This window comes from Lipotes vexillifer, unplaced genomic scaffold, assembly GCF_000442215.2.
Source record: "Lipotes vexillifer unplaced genomic scaffold, Lipotes_vexillifer_v1.1 scaffold521, whole genome shotgun sequence".
Lineage (NCBI taxonomy): Eukaryota > Metazoa > Chordata > Mammalia > Artiodactyla > Lipotidae > Lipotes > Lipotes vexillifer.
In genome coordinates this window covers 864,776-888,664 of record NW_006778737.1, presented here as the reverse complement: position 1 = coordinate 888,664, position 23,889 = coordinate 864,776, and the positions used below count along the sequence as shown (strand labels likewise).

Sequence of the window (23,889 nt, the reverse complement as noted above, 5' to 3'; positions counted from 1 at the left end):
TTTGTCCACTACTTTTAATTCCCTTGGAACTGATTGCCTCCTTTCAGCCCTGTAAAAACTTGCTGTGGATCCTTCCAGATGGTTTTCAATGGTATTTACCTACATTTCTCTATAGAAAATATAGAGAAATTTGTAGATGTGGGTTTTTTTTTAACACAAATGGGAAAATATATGGTATTTTTTAAAATTATTTATTTATTTATTTATTTATTTATGGCTGCATTGGGTTTTCGTTGTGGCGAGCGGGGGCTACTCTTCGTTGCGGTGCGCAGGCTTCTGTTTGCGGTGGCTTCTCGTTGTAGAACATGGGCCCCAGGCGCACAGGCTTCCGTAGTTGTGGCACACAGGCTCAGTAGTTGTGGCGCACGGGCTTAGTTGCTCCGCGGCATGTGGGATCTTCCCGGACCAGGACTCGAACCCATGCCTCCTGCATTGGCAGGCGGATTCTTAACCACTGCACCACCAGGGAAGCCCTATGGTATCCATTTGTAGATTTTTTTTTTTTTTAACACAAATGGTATCATACTGTGCTTACTCCGCAATTATTTTTTAACTGAACCTAATACATTTGAGATCTTTCCATGCCACACCCACAGACCCATCTTCTTTTTGACTGCAGCTGCGTGGTGTTCCATAGTGATAAGAGTTTACCTAAGCACTCCCCATTGGTGGATATTACAGTTGTTTCCAATTTGGGTTTGTTTTTTACTGTTCCAGACAGGGCTGCAGGGAATGATCTTATAATTGCCTATTGGGCATTTGCAATGTGTTTCTCCAGTAAGGCACGGTAGTGCCGGCTCATCACTGCACAGCTTTATCTTGACACCCCCTGTCAGATTCCTCTTATAAGTGGCAGGCAGCCTCTTACCAGCCTCTTTATACTTAAAAATGGGCGCAGAAGGGCTTCCCTGGTGGCGCAGTGGTTGAGAGTCCTCCGGCTGATGCAGCGGACGCGGGTTCGTGCCCCGGTCCGGGAGGATCCCTCATGCTGCGGAGCGGCTGGGCCCGTGAGCCATGGTTTAAAAAAAATATATATATATATATATATATGGGGAGAGACTGGCTAGGAATAAGGCAAGAGAGAATACTGCTTCTTCATGTGGGTTTTTAAAACTCTTACTTTCCCTCAAGGCCGCTTGCCTCCGCCCGGCTTCGCCCCAACCTCCGTTCTACCCGCCGCCTCTTCCACCCCAAGTGTGCCGCGGAGCCCAACTGGAGCTGCCACTGGGCTGGGTGGCCCCGAGCCGAGGGCCCGCGGGAGAAAGGGTCCAGCCGCCGTATACCGCCACGGCTCGGGAGGGGGCTTCAGCGAGGCGGCACCTGGGAGCTCCCCGGAGCTCCCTGCAGGGCCCCGCCCACTCCCCCAGCCTAGACGGGCGGGCTCGGTCTAGGCTCCGCCCCCTTTTAGCCGGAGCGTCAGAGTCAGGTCGAGCTAGGCTAGAAGCCGGCTGTCAGTCTCCGTGTAGCCGCTGCAGCCGCCCGGCGCCGTGGAGCTGGGACCCCCTTTCGCCTGGGAGTTTTGTGGTCGCATCGGGTCAGCGGTGACATCCCAGCGGGCAGGCCCGGCAGCTGCCATGGTAGCCAAGGATTACCCCTTCTACCTCACGGTCAAGAGAGCGAACTGCAGCTTGGAAGTACCCCCGGCCAGCAGTCCAGCCAAGGACTCCGAGGTAGGGCCTCCACCTGGACCTTTCCGGGTCCGTCTTTCTCTCAGTCTCTTACTCTCTCTGCTCGCTCCCTCCCTGTGTCACTGTCTCTCGGTTTCCATCTCTCACTCTGTGCATTCCTCTTCCTCTCTCTCCATCTCTCATACACTTTCTGTCTCTCTGTCTCCCTGTCTCCATCTCTAACTCTGTCTCTGTCTCTCTGCCTCCCTTCCACCCCCTCTATGGATCAAGAGAGCGCCACCTCCTCTGTCCCCATCTCTCTTCCTCCCAGCCTGAGGGCAGCAGCCTCTTTGCCCCTGCCTCTCTTTTGTGTCCTGCAGGGCTCTCAGACTGTGCATCCACTCCGAAGAGGGACTTACTGCATCATTGGGCTTGGTCGTCAGGGAAAAGCTACCCTTTTTTTTTTTAAATAAATTTATTTATTTTATTTTGGGCTGCATTGGGTCTTTGTTGCTGCGAGTGGGCTTTCTCTAGTTGCGGCGAGCAGGGACTACTCTTCCTTGCGGTGCATGGGCTTCTCATTGCAGTGGCTTCTCTTGTTGGGGAGCTCAGGCTCTAGGCGCACGGGCCTCAGTAGTTGTGGCACGCGGGTTCGGTAGTTGTGGATCGCAGACTCCAAAGCGCAGGCTCAGTAGTTGTGGTGCACAGGCTTAGCTGCTTCGAAGCATGTGGGATCTTCCTGGACCAGGGCTCGAATCCCTATCCCCTGCATTGGCAGGAGGATTCTTAACCACTGCGCCACCACGGAAGTCCAGGGAAAAGTTACCCTTTAAGCACAGGTTTCCTCTTGCAGGGGTTGACCAGTCAGGGGGACATTCTTGTGGACCCCTCAGGACATCTCATCTGTCAGGCTTGGACTTGCAGCTGTTTGGCAGCAAAGACGGGTCACAGCACCTCTGATTGTCACCTGTGGCCAGTGGGTGTCATTCACTTGGGTGTCTGGAAGCTAAATTAGTAATTTGAGTGTCTCCCACATGGATCCTTAAAATGAATTAAAACTCCTCCGGGCAGTGGGAAGCCCTCTTGGAACATTGAAAACATTTCTCTTTCTGGTAACTTTCCTGTGCCTTGAGAGTAATGTGAGGGAGTCCTCCTGGCTTGTGTTTAGTCTGCCTTTTCCTCCTGTGTGTTATATCTCTGGCAAAGAGCTCACTGGCCTTTAAGGTTGGGTTCAGGTGGAGGAGAAAGCGTCCCTCTCTTTCGTTGAGGATCTTGGGGAATACGGTTGCTTTCATCAGACTGCACCTTTGCTGTGGCTAAGCTGTAGTGGAACCCACAGGACCCAGTACATCATTTCCGCTGGTGTGTATCTGGGAGATCTCCACTCTCCCCTACCACGACCAAGGAAGTCTGGAGGCAGGTGTGCATCTGGCCTTGTCACAGTGCTCTTGGGGGTCCACCCACCTGCTACCCTTGGGTCTGCTCAGCTATGTGCTCTTGGTTCACTGAATTATGTATATTCGGGAGGACAGCATCAAAGATTCATTGCCTCTAACAAGAGCTGCTCCAAGCTGACAGGACTCCAGACAGTCTCAGGTTGTAATCAGCTTTCTGTAAGTTGAGTGCAAACTAACTTCTCACCCCCATCCCCATCCCACACGTCAATTCAGTTGTGTATTTGCACAAAGCGTTTCTGTTCCCAGCAGCTGTGGAAGTGTGATGGCCTTAGTGGTGTTTGGACTCTTATTTAAGTTTTGACAGGACAGTACCTGCATAGAATTCAGGTTGTTCAGGCTTGGAATGGATATGATTTTTCAGTGGGAACTTCATAATTTAATGAATGTGGGAGCAGTGAAGCTAGTGTCCCCTCAGACTCCTTTTGGAAGGAAACGAAGCATAACCTAGTTTAATGAATAAATTGAATTGTGTCAAAGAATACCGAGAATAGCTCTGGACTCTAACTAGTCCCTTCCTGCTGTCACTTAGTCCTGTATTTTTGTGTAGTTTGGCTAAAGGCTTAGGTATAAAATCCATCTGTTTAATCTTTTCTTATTCTCGTTCTTAGAATATAAATATATCTGTATATCACAAATGTGGTAAGAAAAATGTATCACCAGATGTCAGATATCAATTTTCTTCATGGTAGCTGAATCCAGATTATAAAATGTGACTTATTTTCCTTTCATGGGGAGGTTCTGGTGTGAGAGTAAGGGTGGGAGAGGAACAGTTTCCAAAATAGTTGGTAAATATTTTTCAGGTATCACTATTTAGGATTTGTTTCCCCTAGTGTTTAAATCAGAGTGGGAATATCTCTTTTGCTCTATACTCCTCGAATCAGAGGCGTCCAGTCCAGTACATCTCCTAGCTTCATTAATCTGGCATATCGATTCCTGATAATGGCGATAGGCAAAGTTGGAAAAAGAAACTTAAGTGATTTGGGGGCTCGTTTTCTGTTTCATTACCAGTTTAAAAGACAGCCAGCCCTTTGTAGGCCTCACTTCTCCATCAGCAGTTAACTAAAGTCATATTTTCTACCAGCAGGTGTCGTCAGCATTTGTAAGTGTTTAAAAAACCGCATACACTAGTTGGCCTTTTGAAAAACATGATGATATACTTGTTTATAAGTTAGGCATCGATGGTGAATTCCTATGAGAGTAGTTTTTTAAGATCATTTTCCTTGCAGGAAGAATGTGGTTATGCTAAAAAGAAGGATTGGCCTATCCAAAGTCCTTTTTGACCTTCAAAGGTAGTTGAAGGAAAGCACCTGTGCCCTTTAACTCATAATGGCTGTTCCTTTAGAATTTGCTATGAGGAGGACAATGGGCACAGCACTGCATGGGCAAGTGCCTTCTAGAATTTGTTCCTGTCCCTGCAGCAAGCGTGCAGGGCAAGACTCGTGGGGAAGGGGCGGGTGTCAGTGATGTGTATTTGACGCCATACACTTGAGCAAAAATGTGCAACAATAAACATTCTTTTGAAAGCACATCATAACAGAATTTCTACTTGGGATTTAAATGATTTGTAAATTTTTAAATCTCAATGATAGTTTTCAGTGATAGAAAAAAATGATATCTTTTAATTTTTTATTTTCTTTAAATTATCTTTTAAATATTAAAGTTATTCTACATGGATTATGACATTAATACAATAAGGCTCCTTAATCTAGTATTTCTTATGACACAGGTATATGAGTTGGGTTGCAGATGTTTAATTTTGATGCCATAACCAGCTAGATCCTTCTAGCTCTAATCATTAACTACAAAATCTAAGGAGCTTAGTTCATCTTAGTCCATAGCACTAGACTTTCACAGAGAAACATAGTATCATGTGGACATCATTAAGCTTGTTTCTTCTGATTCATTGATGCACTTTGCTCAACTGATCTGTTTTTATATTTATTGGGTGCTTACTACTCATGCCAGGAGGAACTGCTTCTTCTAGGCGTATTATGTCCTCTGAACACCTGATCAAGTCACTCAAAGAAAAGCTGTTAGTGCTAACAAATTACACTGATTCCAAGTTAAAAGTCACTATTTTCCCATGGTGAGGTTTGCTTTTATAAAAAGAAGGCTCAGAGGCTTCCCTGGTGGCGCAGTGGTTAAGAATCCACCTGCCAGCACAGGGGACACGGGTTCAAGCCCTGACCCGGGAAGATCCCACATGCCGCGGAGCAACTAAACCCACGCGCCTCAACTACTTGAGCCTGTGCTCTAGAGCCTGCGAGCCACAACTACTGAGTCTGCGTGCTACAACTACTGAAGCCCATGCGCCTAGAGCCCGTGCTCCGCAACAAGAGAAGCCACTGCAATGAGAAGCCGGCACCACAGCAAAGAGTAGCCCCTGCTCACCACAACTAGAGAAAGCCTGCGCATAGCAACGAACACCCAATGCAGCCAAAAATAAATAAATCTATTTTTTAAAAGAAAGAAGAAGAAGGCTCAAATGAGTGATATATGTTGGCTAAGGATGCTGGAGCCTTGTGAGAAGGTTTTAAGGGTTTGGAGTCCATTTAATGAAAACACAAAGTGGTGATTCTGTTATTTCTAAGAATTTCTAAGAACTTTTGGACAATTTGATGGACAGCTTACTTTTGGTTTTAAGATTCACTATCTCAGATGTTGGTCAAGATTAGGCCAGATTTAGTTAGTGGTATTTGTAGTCATTGCCTTTGTCTCTCTTGTATATGTCTCTGACATGTCTTTGTATCTGTTTTAACTTTGACTCAGCCAGTAGCCTCATCCGGAAACTTGGAATGACCTAAAAAATGATGGAATTATTTTTCTAAGTACCACATCTAGTGTCTCACTTGAGAACCCAGCTATGTTGTAAGGTTAACATAAAGCATGTATTATTCTCCCCACTTTATGAATAAGGATACTGAGGGGAAGTGACTTGCAGAAGGCCACTAAGAAAATCAGCAGCTGAGCCAAGACCCAATGCCAGGTTTCCTGTTGGATTTAGTCTAGTGTTTAATACCAGTGTACCTTGTGGCATCTAAGGATGTTTACCTCTGTGAAGAAAAAGGTGGGCGGGTGTATGCAAAACAACAGACAGGTAAAATGCTTTTAAGATATTTTCTTTTAAATATGTAATCGTGAGCACTTTATTAACTGAGGAGGTACCTTTCAAGCTTCAGTTCTAAAGGGCAAGGTGAACTCTATGCCCCACCATAGTTTATGCCCCAGTCAGTCCACATGTGTATTTGAAATGTGGTAAGAAAAATGTATCACCAGATGTCAGATATCAATTTTCTTCATGGTAGCTGAAGCTACCTGGAGCTGTGTTCGTTACATGCCAGCTGGAGAGCTAAAGGGGTCAGCTGGTTTCTAGTAATTTATACATTTCTTGGAATTTGTATCATATAGTGTTGAACTGACCATATATACAATCAACTACATGGAAATAGTTCTGAGGAGTTATTGAAGTTAGAATCTTGGGGTTTCGTCAGGTGATTAAATAGACTCCGTGAATCATGTGGCTTCAGATGTTGCTGGATGGGGAGCCACATGGATGGTAGAGGGCTATCACTTGCTGAGAGGATCTGAATATGGTCATCGGCCATGGTTCTGAGGCTTGTTCAGTTGGATCAGTATCTTGGGGCTCTTGGTCCTCCAGGATGCACATGAACTAGGAATAGGTTTATTAGAGAAAAATATGTTGACATGTGTACATTTGAGGCTGTTCAGGGCATCAACTCTGGAATAAGACTGCCCAGGTCCCAGTGCCATCTCCACTACCTGCTAGTGATGTGGCCTTGGACAATCTACTGTGCTTTTCTCTAAGCCCCAGTTTCCTCAGTGGTAAAATGGGCACGATGGTGGCTCTCCCATAATGAGATGATTCATGTACAGTGATTAGCACATAGTGAGTGCTCAATAAATATCATCATCATCAAGACCTCTGTATCTCAAAAAGATGCCTGAAACAATTTTAAGAAATATGATCACCATCCTAATTCCCTGAATGCTGTTTATGCACATCAGTGCAACAGGGGCCTTACTCTCAGTCCCCCAATCATCCTTATAGTAATCCTTTGAGGTTGGTATAACTGCCCTTTATTGTAGAAGAAACTGAGGCTCAGAGCTGGCTAGTGGCCTCTCCAGGGTGGCTGAGCAGGTAGATGGAGGAGCCAGTATTCACACCCCAGTCTAACCCTGAAGTCTGTACTTTCCCAGCCACATCACGTTGCCCCTAAATGACTAAATCACTGGTCTCCTCACCACATAACATTTGAAGGGTGCACCCGCCTGCTGGAGCAAATTGCCTCATGGTCAAAGGCCCATTTTTTCCTGAGTGTCTGGATAGGAGACCCACCATTAGTCAGCGCTCTAGCAGCCACTTCACAGAATGGTTGTGACCCACAGCAGTGAGGTTTGCAAGCCTTTGTTTGGCAGGGCTTTGGTAACTTCCGTCTTGTGTTTCTCAAGACCAAGCAGCTGGTCTTTGGCAGAATTCCGCATGCTCAGCGCTATGGAGGTGACCCTGTTAGTTCTGTGATTAGTCATCTGGCTTATCTACATTAACCACCAGCCTTCCACATAAACCAGTAACTGGAAGCCCCTGCTGCCATCTGGATATTTGCAAATTGTGTCATTTTCTCAAGACACTCCATGATTGCCTATAAAATCCTGGACCGGTGCCACTGTTTTCATAACTGAATTAAAATAAATTACTGATCATATCCTAATTTTGCAAAGTCCTGTGTACATGTAATCGTTACTAATGGTGTGTGCGTATCTGGAAGGGCTCCTTCATTTGTTATGTGTGCACGCAGTTGCCTTCCATAATTTGTCAGCTCTGGTAATGGGTACAGGTCTCACACAAAATGCGGAAATGGCTGTGATTGTATGGCCGTTTATCCTCGTTGCGTTGGCTCATGGACTATCAGGACTACAGGCCAGTGGTTTCTAACGCCTTCCCTCTCTTATGACTTGACACCGGTTGTTAGCTGAGAAGAGGCTATGGCACAAATTAATCAAGAAAGGCTTCCAAACCTTTGGCTGGAAAAGGAGTGGGTCTTTTTAAGTCTAGAAACACTTGTGCCTGGACCTTCTGTGTTTGGGCCATTGTGTCCTTTTGCAAGAAGGCAGCTGATTATTAGTAAATTAATTGGAGCTGAACCAGAAACCTTAACAGTAAGTTCACTAGACTTTTTTTTTTTTTTCTTTTTCTGGCTCTTAAGTTGAGGAGGAAAGGAGTAGCAAAACAGACTTTTTTCCGGGGATTTATGAAACAAACAAACAAAACTAGCCTCCAGGAAATGACCCAGGGTCATTGCATTAGAGAACCTGAGTGGGAAAGGCGTATTGAGAACATGAAGCCCAGTTCTTGTCCGCTGCTGGATCCATTTGATCTCGGCTTAAACACTTCCAAGAACCTTCTAAGTCTGTACATTCCATCCTTGTTCAGTGTAGATCATGAGAAAATCCTTTCTTAATTGTAATGTTGCTTTCTTGAGCTGAATATTATACGACACTTCCTCATGTGTTACCTCCTTGAGTATTTGAAAACTCTCTCCCTACCATCTACTCCTACTCCATACGTGTGTGCTTGCACGCGCACAGGCATGCACTCACACCACACTCTTCCACCAGGTGCTTGTCTTCTCCTGGCTAGATGTCCTGGTTCCTCTAACTTTTCCAAATGGGACATAATGTCCAATCTCTTTCTCTTTCTTGCATATTTCCATCGGACATCCTCAGTGTCCTCTTGAGTGTTGATCAGCCTAAAGACACTGTATGATGCTGTATCAACAAACAAGATTTCTTTTATGTTTAATGTGCTTCCTTAGACGAGAAGTAGACTAATACATTGAAAAAATTTTTGAAATAGAGGTGACAGACTAAAGATTAATCTCTGTCATATGAATAATTTATACAGATATAAAAGAACACTCCAAGATGTCCATTGACAAATGGGCAAAAAGACAATAATAGGCAGTTCATACACAAAGAACTATGAAAGTAACATTGTTTTAAAAGTTCACTCTAATAGAAATTATAGAAATGGAGAAGGCAAATAATTGTAAGATGATATTTCATGCCTAATTGATGTCACAAGTATTTTAAAGACATGATAAAACCCAAAGCTGGGGATGTTGAAGAGAAATAATTACTTCTGTGTGGAATGAGGGGACTTGTCAGTGCATATTAAAAGCCAAAAATGGTTCAAATCTTCGCACCCCGTATTCCAGGTCTTGAGGGAATAAAGCTATGTGTCCAAAGTTGTTCATAATGACATTATTTGCAATAATGTTTATGTTTTAAGTTTATACATTTTATAGGTTTCAAAGTACTTTTATATTCTTTGCCTCACCTGCGTATAATTATCCTCATTTTAAAGATAAGGATACCAGGAGTCAGAGAGGTGCAGTGATTTTCCCAAGATCACACAGCCGGGAATGGCAGAGCTGAAAGCTTGAAGTCTGATTGTCTGTTTCCAATCTAGCATCCTTTCCTACTTTCTTATAACAGCCAGAAGAGCCAACAACCCCTCTGACCTATAATGAGGGAATGGCTCCATGTACCGTGGCCTCTGGCCCAGGGGTCAGTGACATCATTTGAGCCGTTACACGCTAGCAGACAGAAATACCCTAATGTTCCTGGGAAAAATAAAGAGGCGGAAAGTTGAGCATAATTTTATACATGATGTAACCAATTTAAATATATATGTATGCACATGGGATCTAGAGAAGTGGGGGAAGGGATGCTTCAATCAGAGCATCCCCCTTCCTTTGTCATTGTGATCACTATAGCAATGCCACTCAGTGTTCAAATAGCAGTCAATTATTTTCATATGCATTCTCTCCTTTAAATCTTGCACAGCTTAGGGACCTGTGCAAGGCAAGGACTGTCCTCTTTGTCTGTCAACTGAGGAAACAGATTCAGAGAGATTAGGAGGCAGGGCCGAAATGTTGGTCCCTCCTTGACTAGCCTTGACCTCTTGGCACACCAGAATATTGGCTTAAGCCAGCCGTGTTCCTGAGTGAGGTCGGTTGTAAACAGCACTATTTTGGGAGTATTCAAAGTGAGCCCCATTAAACTTAGCCTGAACACTGCATGCAGTGACCTTACCTGGGGGCTAATGGACTAGTGGACCCTTCCCTTGGCCTGCACTCCTGCAGATCCAAGTGCAAGGCCTAACTTTATATTTGATGTGAGATCCCTGTTAGAATAAACAGAAAGCCCACAAAGAATGGATAGACACAAACTTCTGTACATGTAGATGACATCCCTTAAAATAATGTCTTTCTGAGCTCTGCAGATGTAATTTGCACCAGAGGCGATAATTAAACGGTAAAAACAAATAGAGCATTTGCCCCAGGGTACTGTTTCCGTAGATACCACTAGAGTTGGCAACCTGACTGAATTAAATAAAACGGAGAGCCTATGTCAGGACTTTGAAAAAAATAAAGTTAAATATTTATCAGGTGTCATACATTGTCAGATTTAGAAGTTTGGAGTCTTGCGGGAGGAAGAAGCTGCAGAAGGGAAAAGGGGACCAGCCAGTGGGTGGAGAGAGATGGAGTTGGGCCTGATGGCCAAGGGGACTGAGTGATAAGGTTTCCCTCTGTGCTTTCTGGTCCTGACACAAGGCCAGTGCAAGCTCCCTCCTCAAGTGTGTTATCTTATATTGAAATGCTAACATTCCATAACCCCCAAGTGACACAAGCATGTCAAGAACGACCCCAGGCAAATACAGAGAAGATAATTAAAGGTCACTGGTGAAGACGAGTGTTCTTATTTTTGACTTCACAGAGGTGGGGGAGGGGTGTGGGTGGCCCATCTGTATCCTGTTAGGTTTTGGCAGCTTTGCTTCATTTTCTCACACCTTGTCAGCCATCCTCCTTGCTGGTTGGTGATTGGTGATTGGTGTGGTCTTGCGGAAGGGGTCTGACACCCCTGTGAAGAAGGAAATAGACTGAAGAGGAAAAAATTGGTGGTAGCTTAAGTGTCAACCACAGACGCACAGTGAAGAGTCCTTGCCTTCCGCCTCAGCTGTTTGATGGAGCCTTTTCGGAGAACTTTGAAGGAGACAGCATCAGAAAAGACACCTGGTTTTGCCTCGTTAGTCTCTGAATGTTTTATTCCCAGGCTTTAACAGTTGAGAAGAGCGAGCCTTTGTTCTGGCTCAGCATCAAGAAATCCTTGCTTTGGAGGGCTCTTAAATGCTCATCTGAATTTCTTTTGCAGCAACTGTTTCTAAGCTGGTTCTTAAAAGAGTTTCACTACTAGCTGGGGAGAGGGCGCAAATAGGCTCAGCTTCTTGGAACCTCAGAGTCTTTGTTTCTGAATGAGTGGACTGGGTTAGATCTTTATTTCCCAGAAGATGGGTTTCTTACCACTTGCGGTAGCTCACATGATACAGGACAAGGTGACAGGGAAACAAGACACAAAATAATTTCGAATCACTTTCCCTTTCCACTTCTCTTCTGATCCTTCTCATTATGTCAAGGAGAAAGTCTCCGTTTGGAGCTAGTGTGTCTTTAATGCCTCTCTATCACTTGCTAATTTCCTTTTTTAACAAAGCACAGGCTTCAGGCAGGCAAGTGTCTCTAACAAAAATTTAACAATAGGGTTCATTTTTTTAAAGGTAGTTTCTATTTATGGCAGGTGATAGTGATTTTCTGTTTAAGGCAGTGGTAGAGTTTATTTTTGGAATAAGTTTACTCAAGTAAAAAATGAGTAACTTAAGGAAACATTATGTAATAGCTCAGAGTATATGTACACAGGGCAAAAGATTGGTGTGATGGTACCGAGAGTTTGGAAGCAGTGCATTAGGCGTGTTCTGAGGCCTTTCCAGGGTTAACACTCTGCAACAAAAATTTCCAGGTTTGGCCACAGCCACTTACAGACCAGAAATTTGACCTTTGAGCATAGGACCCAGATTTCAGGTATTAAGATTTTTAAATAGATAAAAGCTGGCTTTAATGTGACGTAGAATACCTTTATGGACTAGTTGTTAGCCAATTTAAAAAAATAAAACTGGATTTCTGTTCTAAGAACAAAAATCTTTTTTTCTTTTCAAAACTTTAAAGTTCCAAAATTCCAGCTGAAATCATTTAACCCTTCTTCCTTTTCCCCTTCACCCTGAGGGAAGGATTGAACAAGATTGCATTTTAATTTGGGGCAGCCATAGAGTGAAAATAGTGATTAGAAACTTGCATTTAAGGATCAGACTGAGCTGAGTTTGAATCCCAAACTTGGCCACTTGTGAGCCAAGAGACCTTGGACCAGTGACTCATCCTCTGGGCCTCAAGTTTCCTCATCTGTAAAATGAGAACTTCCAAGGGAATTGTGAAGATGAAACGGGCATGCAGAAGGCTTCCACAGAGCAAATGCTCCACAGACCATTAGCCTCAGCAGCATCTGTTTTGCATGTCCACCAGTTGAGTGGAAGCTGTGGACGGACATCCCTGTGCCGTGGTCTGCTGCAAGGTCACCCCTTCCTTTTAGGAAACACCCACCCAGTTTCCAGGGATCCGAGTTGGCACTGGGCATTATTTTTTGAAAAACAAGATGTTCCAAGCACACTGGCAAGCTTCACATTTATTCCTGCCAGGTAGGATGAAAAAATTTAGTGTGGTTTTCTAGTGTTCCCATAATGACTCTCCCGTAGCGGGGTGGGGTATGAGCTCTGGGTAGAGAGGCTCCCTGCTCATGGAAGATGAGGAGTGTGTCATCATCCTCAAGGCCAGCTCCCACCTGACATGGATCATCCGGGAACCTTACCCACATTCCAACCGCAGACACAGATCCAGGGAAGGTGAGGAGGATTAGGTTGCTTTGGGAGTTCTTCATGCCATACTCATTAGCAGCACACTTTAATTATAAATAGGTCCTTTGTTAGAAATGTGGGGAAACTCCATAGCATGAGGGATACAAGTTGGTGAAGAGTTGGACAACTAAAAATGACTCCCAGTGCTCTTTGCTTGTCAGTAAATATTTGTGAAGACCGGACTCTACCTAGCTTTTTCTTTTTTTCCTGGGTTTATAGAAGAGAAAGGCATGCTTTTGACCCTCAAGGAACTTTTCCTTGAGTTTGATGAGGTCATTCACAACATTAAGGTACAGGAAGTGATTGTCAGTCAGCAGAAAGCTGGGTGGTGAATTGGCAACCTCATTGGGGGAGTTTGGCAGGCTGGGAGGGGGTCATCCAATGAACCCCCTGGTGCTGGATGCTAACACACCAGTCCCCAGGCCTGCCCTTAACACTAGCATGGCACCTGTGCGCCTGGCTGGGCACCCTAAGATGCTGGGAGAGCACGCAAGAGGGGCTGCTGATTCCAGAAAGACAGGGCTTGAATGTCAAACCAACAGCTCCTACTTTCTCACTCCCTCCATTAGTGTCTTCTGCCTCTACAGTCTTTGATTTCTTCAGGGCTCCCCTCACCTGGCTTAGGAAATGAGCAGTGCTGTGGTTAACAACCCAGGCCTTGTAGTGTAGCAGCCTTGTGCTGAGTCCTGGCTCCACCACTCACTACCAGCTCTGTGACCTCAGGCAAAGCTCTTAACCCCGCTGAGCTTCAGTTGTCTGATTTGTGAAATGGGTATATTAATAGTACTGACTTAATAGAAAGCAAGGAAATCATGCATAGAACACACTTTGGCACAGCCTGGCTCAAAATTGCCCTCAATATTATTACTGTTATGTTGTTTCTGTAAAAGGAAGTTGTGTATCCAGGGAAGCCGGTATGGGGGTTGCCGGGAAAGCTTTCGAGTCAGATAGAGTTGAATTTGAATTTCAGCTCTGCCAGTTAACTACTGGGTATGACTTGGGACAAGTCACCTCACTTCTCTAAACGCCTGCTTCCTCTTCTATAAAATGGGGTGATGGGATTGCTATGTGGAATAGATGAGTGAGTGTATGTGTGTGCCAGCATCTGGCACCAGGTGACCCCATGGCTCATGGTACCTCCTCCTCCCCAGCCAGGGGCCTCCCATTGTCTGCATAGTGCTTCCTTCTCTTCTATTTTTTAAAATAATTTTTATTGTTGTTTTCATTAGTTTAATCCTCAGATATCTTTTTTTAATTGAGGTAACATTGGTTTCCAACACTACAAAAGTTTCATGTGTACAACATTATATTTTGATTTCTGTATACACTACTTGACTTCTGTATACTCACCAACAAAAGTTTCATTTCCATCCATCACCATACAGCTCACCCCCTTTACCCATTTTGCAATCCCCCCACCCCCTTCCCCTCCTTCTCTTCTTGACAAAATCAGAAGAGAAGAATTACACCTGGGTCAGGTGTGGGATGACCGACTTCTCTGTTTCTAGAAAATTGCTGGAATCTGTGAGTAGGTGGGGGCCCTGGCAACGTGTAGTTTATTTAGTAGCAATTCTGGAGGCTTTGTAGGGCCAGGCGGCCCCTCGCCACCCCTCTGCACAGCCCTGCTTTGTAAATTCAGGAGCGAGCCAGAGCCCGACTCCTAAATGGTGGGGCAGAAGGAGGGAGCGCCTGGCTGATAAATGAGCCTCCCCCCACATCCCTGGGGGTGCTTAGGGAGTTGGGGAAATCTTTGTCAGGTTAGACCCTCAGTAGTCTCCCAAAGGAGCCCTTCCCTCTATAGCTGGCCCGTGCTGGAAAACTCATGGGAACTTTGCCCCCTTCTGCCACAGGAGCACTTTACTTCAGGAATAAAGAACATTTTTCTTTTACCACAAAACTGCCTTTGTCTTTCCTGGAAACTTTTATTGGCACCCCTTACCACTGAGTCTCCAGTGGCAAAACCAAACAACCAAATCACAAGTTTGTATTTACTTCTTTTAAGTCAACTGGCAGCCATTGTTTATTCATTTTCCCTCTTGTGTCTTTGTAATTGAAATGAACTGCGTGTGATGTGGGGAGAGAGCTGGGTCTCTGAGGCTTCTGCCTCCTTTGTCAGCGCAACACATTATTTTTCAAATGCACAGCCTTCTGAATTTTAATAGACTGTAGATAATGATACATCTGGTTGCATATTAATTGCTGAGAGTTAGAAATAACACATAATCACTATGTTTCAAGGTTGCAAGTGTACAGCAGTGAGAGTCAGGGTTTGTTATGAGCCTTTGGAAAAATCCATTGTTAGTGGGCATTTTTAAATTCCTGTCATTAAAAATGTGCTACGGAATAAGAACTGTCTTAACGTTCAGTCTTGTGTTCTGGATGTGTGCACGAACACACACACACACACACACTTCCCAAGGAGTAACATTTTGAAGCTATTCATCTGCTCAGCTGGGGTGTGTGGGGCAACAGCAAGGCCATATGAATCCATTGTAGATTACCTACCTCACAGTTTCCTGAACAGCATGCTTTGTACCTTATTTTTCTGCAAAGCATCGCTTAGTGGGTGGTAAGACGTCAGCTGAAAGCCAAAGCAGGAAAGTTTTAAAATATTTTATTTTATTCCCAATTCAATCAATCCCTTCTAGCTGTGTGACTGGTAGCTTTTTCCATTTTGAATAATCAGGTTTCAGTGTATTCTGTTCTCAGTGGAGAGCAGACTGTTCTAAAACACCCAAGTGCAGTGTTCCCCGATTCTCAGTGGAGGCATGTGCTGCTGAGGATGCACGTGGACCAAATGATTTGAAAGGATAAATTGTGGTAGGAGGGACAGCTGGGGTTACCAGGGAGCTCAGCAAATGTATTTTCTGTTTCTCTCTGGAAGTCACATCTCTGCAAGGCTTGACTGCTGAAAATCATTGTTCTCATCGAGAACAGAAAGAGGAGGGGGTCCATGTTCTTTTCCTGAAGACCTGGTGCCCTTGGTCAGATGTCCCTGTAGGTTTTACCCAGCAGCTCAATGTGGGATTCCTCGTCTCAGCCTCATCTTCAGTCAGATGGCAGACCCAGCTGTTAGCTTTGCTTGCCTGCAACGTGTTTGCTCATCTCAGATTCAGCTGGAACATGCTCTCCTTCCTTTGAGATTGAGATCTGTGCATCCTTTTCCATCTCTGTACTTCTTTTTCCTCTTCTGGAAAGCTAAGATAATGCTGAGCTTCAAGGGATGGCAGGTAGATAAGAGAGAGGACATGTCAGTGGATCTGTGTATGGTCCTTTCTGGAAGCCAAAAGTAACATGTTATTTTTGGGAGAAATTCTGCCCTCCACCTGTGACATGGCTTGAACACCCAGAATTCCTGTCATTGCCTAATCCCAGATAGTACTGGGATCAGGCAAGATTGGAGAACAGCTCTTTTAGCCCATAATTCAACAATGTGGGGTGGGGAGGGGTGGGTGGGAGGAGTTCGATGTAGACCTCAAGACCTACCCACTTGGGTGCACTTCCACCACTCAAGTTCTTATCTTAGGATTTCACAGTTGATGTTTTTCTCTACTTGGACGTAGCCTTGGATCTTGCCAAACCACTCCCAGTTTTGCTCTGTCCAGCCGGAGCTTGACTAAACAGATGATAAAACTGCCGGAAGAAAGGGAAGGCAGGAATGTAGAATCATAATGTGGTCTCATAGCAGCCCGAGTCCTCGGTGGCCAGAGCATGTCATTGGTGAGATAGTGGCAGGTAACATGGAGCACCAGCTTTGTTCCCGGGAGGCTCCAAGCAAAATCCAGTGCTGCAGGGAATGAATGAGAGCAGGAGAACAGTTGGGGGTGGGGGGGAGTGTGGGGGGAGATCACACCTCTCCTTGGACATCACAGTTTCAAGGCAATAATTTGAAATTTACAGGCAACAACTTATGAGACAGGCTTGTACCAAGCACATTACACACATGATCTCGTGTCACCTTCCCAACAACCCTGTGAGAGGGTCGGAGAGCCACCCTCACTTCACAGGGCATGAGACCAAGCCCGTGGAGGTTACATCGTTGGCCCAAGGTCACAGGGTATTCAGTTCATAGGGCACTGTCCTCTGGCTGGAAAGGTTGGCTCATATTTTATCCTTAGATCCTTTGCAAAGAATCACCACATTTGGGGGCCAGAGTGATAAGAACTTTGTCACTTTCAGCACAGGCTTTCTGCTCATCCTTAAACACCAGGGAAGCCTCAGCAAATGTCCTTAAAGTGCCCTTGAGGTCTGTACACACCAGTTCCCAAACCCTGAAGCAGAAGTGGAATCCCCAGTGCATTCTTCTCCCCCTACCCCTCCAACCCAGCCCAAGGGGAAGCCAGGGAATCCCTTTTACAGAGATAAACAAATACAGAATTTATATCCTACCCAGGGGTTTCCAAGAAGTCAATAGGGAAATGACTGGCCGAGACCCCAGAACCACAGAGCCCTTCCTCTGGGCCTGTGGCTGTGATTAGGCCACCACTGCCACCTCCGGCTGACTTCTTGGCGTCCCCCACCCAGGAATGTGTGGCTCTGACCCCGTTTTCCAGACCTGGAGATGGGTGTGGTGTGCTGTGGGCATATTTCTTCTGTGGCATTCTTGGCAAAAAGGCATAGCCTGGCTCTACTCATGAGAAAACATCTTCTGGGCCTAAGGTTGGCTTCCCTGTAAGTGCCACAGAGGCTTGAGTCTGCTGGCAGCTCTCATACTTTTCCAGGAGGTCGAACTGTTAAAGCGCTTCAGCTCTGAGTATCTGGCCCTTTCTCTTTGACACAGTAAGAGCTTTGCTTGATGCTCAGAAGGCATATGTGGAGCCGGAGACTGCAGAGAGAGCTAAATATTTAGCTTCCTCTTTCTCTGAAGGTCTGTAATGCCATGTCTGGGCATGACCAAAATGAGTTTCAGGAGATGGGCTAGCGTTTGCTAAAAGGAATTTATCAGGGCGTGGGTGTGCATTTCTCCTTCTGCCCAAGGTTAAGTAATAGTAACATCCTGTGTAAGAGAACGTGAATGTGGTTTTCTACTGAACTCCAATATTTTAGGGCTATTTATTAGATATTTTTAATCATGGGCCAATTTAACCGGTAGCAGACTAATAAAATAAATTTGGGCTTGCTGCCAGGACAAATGTTGACTTACCCTTATAATGTTGACTGAAACGAATAACTTTGAAAGTAATTGAGGAGTGAAACCTTAGCCAAAAATACAGTGTCTGAAACAGTGGTTCTGTTTTATTTTACTGGCACTGCTAAGAGATTTTGTTCGTAACCTAGGCTGCTGCCCACCTCGACTCTCAGAGAGTCCCGTATTTTACTGAATTATTTTCCAAGGTTTTGTTTTTTTTTTGTTTTCCGGCCCATAAACCACCATTCAGCAAAAATGAATATCCCCATGGCAGAGAAGAACAGGCTACTTTTCCAGTGTGGGAGCAAACAGTCAATGATAGTGAGAGGAATAAAGATAATAACTTGCTTGAGGTGCTCCCTCAGAAACAAAATGGTATGCCAGTAACTTTTGCCCTCTCAGAGTTTGTAGTAAAATTAATTGCTCCTCCAAGGTATACTGGATGAAATCCATCTAACTCGCCCCACACTCACCTTTCCTTCATCTTGCCATTCAGTTTATACAAATATTAGAGAGCGATAGTAGTTTGCCAGCATGTGCTTTGAACTTGAAGGAAGCAGGGGAGGCCTGGCGGAAATGAAGCCAGGATGACCACATGAATTGTCATAAAGTGTGATTTCTTTCTCTTCTCATTTCTTTACTTGCATTTGATGGGAGCTGTGTTTGGGGCTGGAACTGAGCATCCTTTCAGAGGCTTATGCCAGCAGTGTCTGAGCTTAGTCCAGCGTCCCCCTCTGATGCTCCTGCCCTAAGCAAGACCCCCCTAAAAGCAACCACCTCACAGGCTGACCTTGGCCAGAGGCCGTAGGTGCTGACTGGCTCAAGCCAAAACAGACTTGATATGCATGGAATAAAGATCATCTCGCCAACCTTAATGTGTTCAGTTTTACGGCCCCAAGCGTCGATGGTTTAATCTGTGGATCTGTCCAGACCATTTTGTGTGTGGTGTCTCCATCAATGCTTTTTAGCATTGCCATGAGGGGAGGCTGGAGAAATCGTCAGCTCCTCAACACAACAATCCAACGCCCTGTCTACAGCTTGGCCGTGAGACTGAACTAACTCAGAGGGTCCTGTGGATTTTATTTATCCAGGCTCTCCTTAGACCCCAGTAGCAAAACTACAAACAAAACAAAACAAAGCCCCCAAGAAGCATTTTTTTTCTTTTAAAGAAGGAAATTAGGATGCTTTCCTTATCGCATCTGATGCAGAGAGAGTTGGGCCATTTCATCAAAAAGGAAATCTAATCTCCCTTGGATACACAGTGCAAGGCAACCAAACCTGCAACTGGAGAAAATAAACACAAGGGTGTGGCCTCCTCGTTTGAGATTAGCCAGGAGGAAGGTATCAGGGATTCTTCCCAGAGCTGTTCCTGGTGGTTTGGCAGAGTCCGCAAAGCCTGTGGGACCTTTGTTGAAATCACCTATAATCACCTGGCATTTTTAGGGGGAAATTATAGTTCTACTTTTGAAGACCTTTTGCTCACCTTGTGGGTTAGAAACCAATAATTCTGAAATGCGTTTGGCCTAATCAATGAAGCCAGGTTTCCGTTGGAATTTGGGCCTCATTACTTGCCTTTTAACTTCTAGTAACAGATGACACCAGGTCAGTTAGCTCCGTGCCAGGGGAAAGAAAACAAACAAAAAAATTTTTAATGGAAATTTTGGAGTTAGGAACCTTTATTTCATTATTGTTTTTTTCTATTTCCAAAAAAATAAGATGAAGAGTCACTTGCAGGTTCCACAGAAGCTCCCCTTCTTTGCTCCCCTCTTGCTCAGACAGCTCTGCGAAGGACTCCTCGTTGCTGCCTCTGTGTCCTCCATGCCCCTGTATCCCACTGTGCTCTACCTGCTGAACACCTCACTTGTCCCACTCCAGCCAAGGCTTACTCTCTTGGGTGCTCTGCCTGGATCAACCTTCTGGTTCTCTCTGTGCATCCAGGAGACATTCCCCCAAAGGTGACACGTGTACCCTTCAATGAAGCCCACTTTGCAGATGCTGGGTAAACACTTGCAGAGCTGAATTCCAGAGGATGCACGTAGTCACAAAGAATCTCTTGCATTTATTTGTATTAATTACAAAGGGAGTAGTAGTAACTTTACAATGGAGATATCCAGCAGATACCTCCTGTAGGGCTGTTGTAACAAAGTACCCCAAGAGGTGAGGCTTAGAACAACAGAAATTTATTTCTTACTCTTCTGCAAACTAGAAGTCGAAAATCAAGGCGTCAGTAGGGCCATGCTCCCTCTGAAACCTGCAGGAGAATTCTTCCTTGCCTCTTCCTAGCTTCTGGTGTTTGCCATCCGTCTTTGGTGTTCTCTGGCTTGTAGATGCATCACTCTAATCACTGCCCCCATCATCATATGCTGTCTCCCTGTATGTCTCTGTCTAAATTTCCCTTCTTATAAGGACACCAACGATTGCATTTAGGGCCCACTGCAATCTAATATGACCTCATCCTAACCTGATTACATCTCCCAAAATCCTATCTCCAAATAAGGTCACTGTCACAGGTTTGGGGGTAGAACTTCAACATATCTTTTTGTGGGGGACACAGTTCAACCCATTGTACCACCTTGACCAACTGGTCCAGGTTGATGTCACCAGTTATAAGATACAGTGGCATCATGTCCCCCAGATATGATGCACCAAGAAGGGCACATCACTTCTGTTGTATTCTTGCCAAAAATGCATAATCTGAATCCAATCATGAGAAAGCATCAGACATGTCTAAATTGAGAGATATACTACAAAATAACTGACCAGCACTCTTGAAAAGTATCATTGTCACAGAAGACTGAGGAACTGTCACCGACTGGAGGAAACTATAGTGATAGGACAACAAAATACAATGAAAGGGTGGGAAGGCCTTGGCAGTAGGAGGTGTCAAGGGAAGTGAGAACATAAGAATATTTGTGGTGACCTAGAAGTTGTTTTTTTTTTTTTTAACATCTTTCTTAGAGTACAATTGCTTTACAATGGTGTATCAGTTTCTGCTTTATAACAAAGTGAATCAGCTATACATATACATATATCCCCATATCCCCTCCCTCTTGCGTCTCCCTTCCACCCTCCCTGTCCCACCCCCCTAGGTGGTCACAAAGCACCAGCTGATCTCCCTGTGCTATGCGGCTGCTTCCCACTAGCTATCTATTTTATGTTTGGTAGTGTATATATGTCCATGCCACTCTCTCACTTTGTCCCAGCTTACCCTTCCCCCTCCCTGTATCCTCAAGTCCATTCTATAGTAGGTCTGCATCTTTATTCCTGTCTTGCCCCTAGGTTCTTCTGACCATTTTCTTTTCTTTAGATTCCATATATATGTGTTAGCATACGGTATTTGTTTTTCTCTTACTTCACTCTGTATGAGAGTCTCTAGGTCCATCCACCTCACTACAAATAACCCAGTTTTGTTCCTTTTATAGCTGAGTAATATTCCATTGTATATATGTGCCACATCTTCTTTATCCATTCATCTGGTGATGGACACTTAGGTTGCTTCCGTGTCCTGGCTATTGTAAATAGAGCTGCAGTGAACATTTTGGTACATGACTCTTTTTGAATTATGGTTTTCTCAGGGTATATGCCCAGTAGTGGGATTGCTGGGTCTTTAAGTTTAAATGTTTCAAGGTAGCCCTCTCAGCTCTCAGTTTCCCAGCCACGTGGACCTTTCCCTATTCTGGCGTATATCAGTTGAGAAATATTGAAATTCAGTAGTGGGATTTTTTTTTTTCAGTTTACCAGGTTTCTTCTAATTACTGTTGATTCTAGATGATGTCTGCCTCTTCAGTATCCTTTCTCACTAGGCCCTCACTAACAACTGAAGTAAAAATCTCAGATTGGCACCTGTCTGCTGCAGTTCAGCATTCACTAGTACATTCGCAAAACTGTTTTCTGTCCATTGAAATAAATCTTTGTATTATGGAGCATTTTGACCACATACCATCTTAAAATCAGATTTCTACCCCTTATTTTTGACTCAGTATACTTGGAAGTGGAACTCAGGATCTAAACATTTTGAATGTTGCCTAGTATAGTAAAGGTGCTGTCAGAAAACAGTATTTTGGAAATTAATTTTCTAGAGTCGTCTACAGTGTCCTCTACTGAGCAAAATATCTAATTGAAAATTGGGGAATCTCCCACAAAACTCACGTTCCTTTTTCTAATGAGCAGGGGGAAAAAAGGCCTCAAGCCCTCAAGAATGGTTTCTGTATTTGTTAATGGTTGAAAAAAAGCAAAAGAAGAATAATATTTTGTGACATGTGAAAATTATATGAAATTCGAATTTTAATGTCTATAGATGAAGGTTTAATGGAACATAGTCACATTCACTTATTTACATACTGTTTATGGCTGATGGTAGAGATGAGTAGTTGTGACAAAGGCTGGACAGCCCTCAAAGCCTAAAATATTTAACCATCTGGCCCCTTACAAAAAAGTTAGCCAAGGGCTTCCCTGGTGGCGCAGTGGTTGAGAGTCCGCCTGCCGATGCAGGGGACACGGGTTCGTGCCCCGGTCCGGGAAGATCCCACATGCCGCAGAGCGGCTGGTCCCGTGAGCCATGGCCTCTGGGCCTGCGCGTCCGGAACCTGTGCTCCGCAACGGGAGAGGCCACAACAGTGAGAAGCCCATGTACCGCAAAAAAAAAAAAAAAAAAAAAAAAGTTGGCATGGGCTCTGGATCCAGCCTCCCTAGCCTAGGTTTAAATCCTGGCCACCTTTTTTAGCTTTCCCCATCTTTAAGATGAAGATCACAATAGTGGCTACCTTGCAGGGCTGTTAGGAGAATAAATTAGTAAATATCTGTAAAGCATAGAGAAGAGTCCCTGCAATGAATATGAACTCATTATTATTATGTAATAATCCTAGAGCTTCTCCATCACTCTGAGATCATAACTTCCTGTTTAATATGAGGATGATGAAAGCCTTCTAGAGGTTACTGTTGGATGACACGTGACCCCTGGGTGTGCAGTTCCCAGCACATCTCCTGTCACACAAATGTAGCCCTGCGTAAGGCTTCCTGGTGTTTCTAAACATTTGAAAGACTTTTTTTTATGATTCCATCAACTCATGGGCAAAAGCATCTGCTAGCACAGTCGTTTCTCGCCTCTCTCTTGCTCCTGGCCAGGTGTAGAGCATCCAGGAGCAGTGCTGCCCTGCAATAGAGCAGTCAGTCCTGCAATAATGGCTGCATTTCTGGCCCCTCCTGGGCCGTGTTTGTGACTCAGTAAAAGCAGAGTCTCAGGGAAGCTACAGACGTGATGTGAAAGACTCTCCTACTGCTCTCCAGCCCCACTCTGGCTGCAAAAATGAAGTGCAGGGAGAATGAGTGAGGGTTTCCTGTATGCCACATCTATTAGAATGGAACTATTTTTTAAGGAATAAGAAATAGTGCCAAATTATATTGATATGATAGGCATTTTCTTACATTGCATATAACGTGCTTTGGTTTTTATCTTTTTGGGGGAAGAATAAGGAGAGGATAAGAACTGTATCCCCTAGGGAAGGAATATTAAAATCTATTTAATTAAATCTCACATTAAAGTTAAAATTACAGGGCTTCCCTGGTGGCGCAGTGGTTGAGAGTCCGCCTGCCGATGCAGGGGATGCGGGTTCATGCCCCGGTCCGGGAGGATCCCACATGCTGCGGAGCAGCTGGGCCCGTGAGCCATGGCCGCTGAGCCTGCGCGTCCGGAGCCTGTGCTCCGCAATGGGAGAGGCCACAACAGTGAGAGGCCCGCGTACCGCAAAAAATAATAATAATAAAAAAATAAAATTACATGGAGTGCTTTATTCTCCTTTGTTTGTAATTCAAGCACAAGAGATATTTAAAATCGCTGAATCAATTCCTTTATGAAAAATATGACCTCTATACCTTGCT

The 23,889-nt window shown here is 44.6% G+C and overlaps 1 protein-coding gene across 1 annotated transcript in view; it reads left to right on the top strand.

Moving 5' to 3' along the window:
* Positions 1-1,420: 1,420 nt before the first annotated feature.
* ARHGEF3 (Rho guanine nucleotide exchange factor 3) overlaps positions 1,421-23,889 on the top strand; it is a 66,170-nt gene continuing 43,701 nt past the window's right edge. Inside the window, exon 1 of the mRNA XM_007451761.1 lies at positions 1,421-1,670. Coding sequence (XP_007451823.1) covers positions 1,575-1,670 — 96 coding nt within the window. The 5' untranslated portion in view covers positions 1,421-1,574. The remainder of the gene's footprint in view (positions 1,671-23,889) is intronic.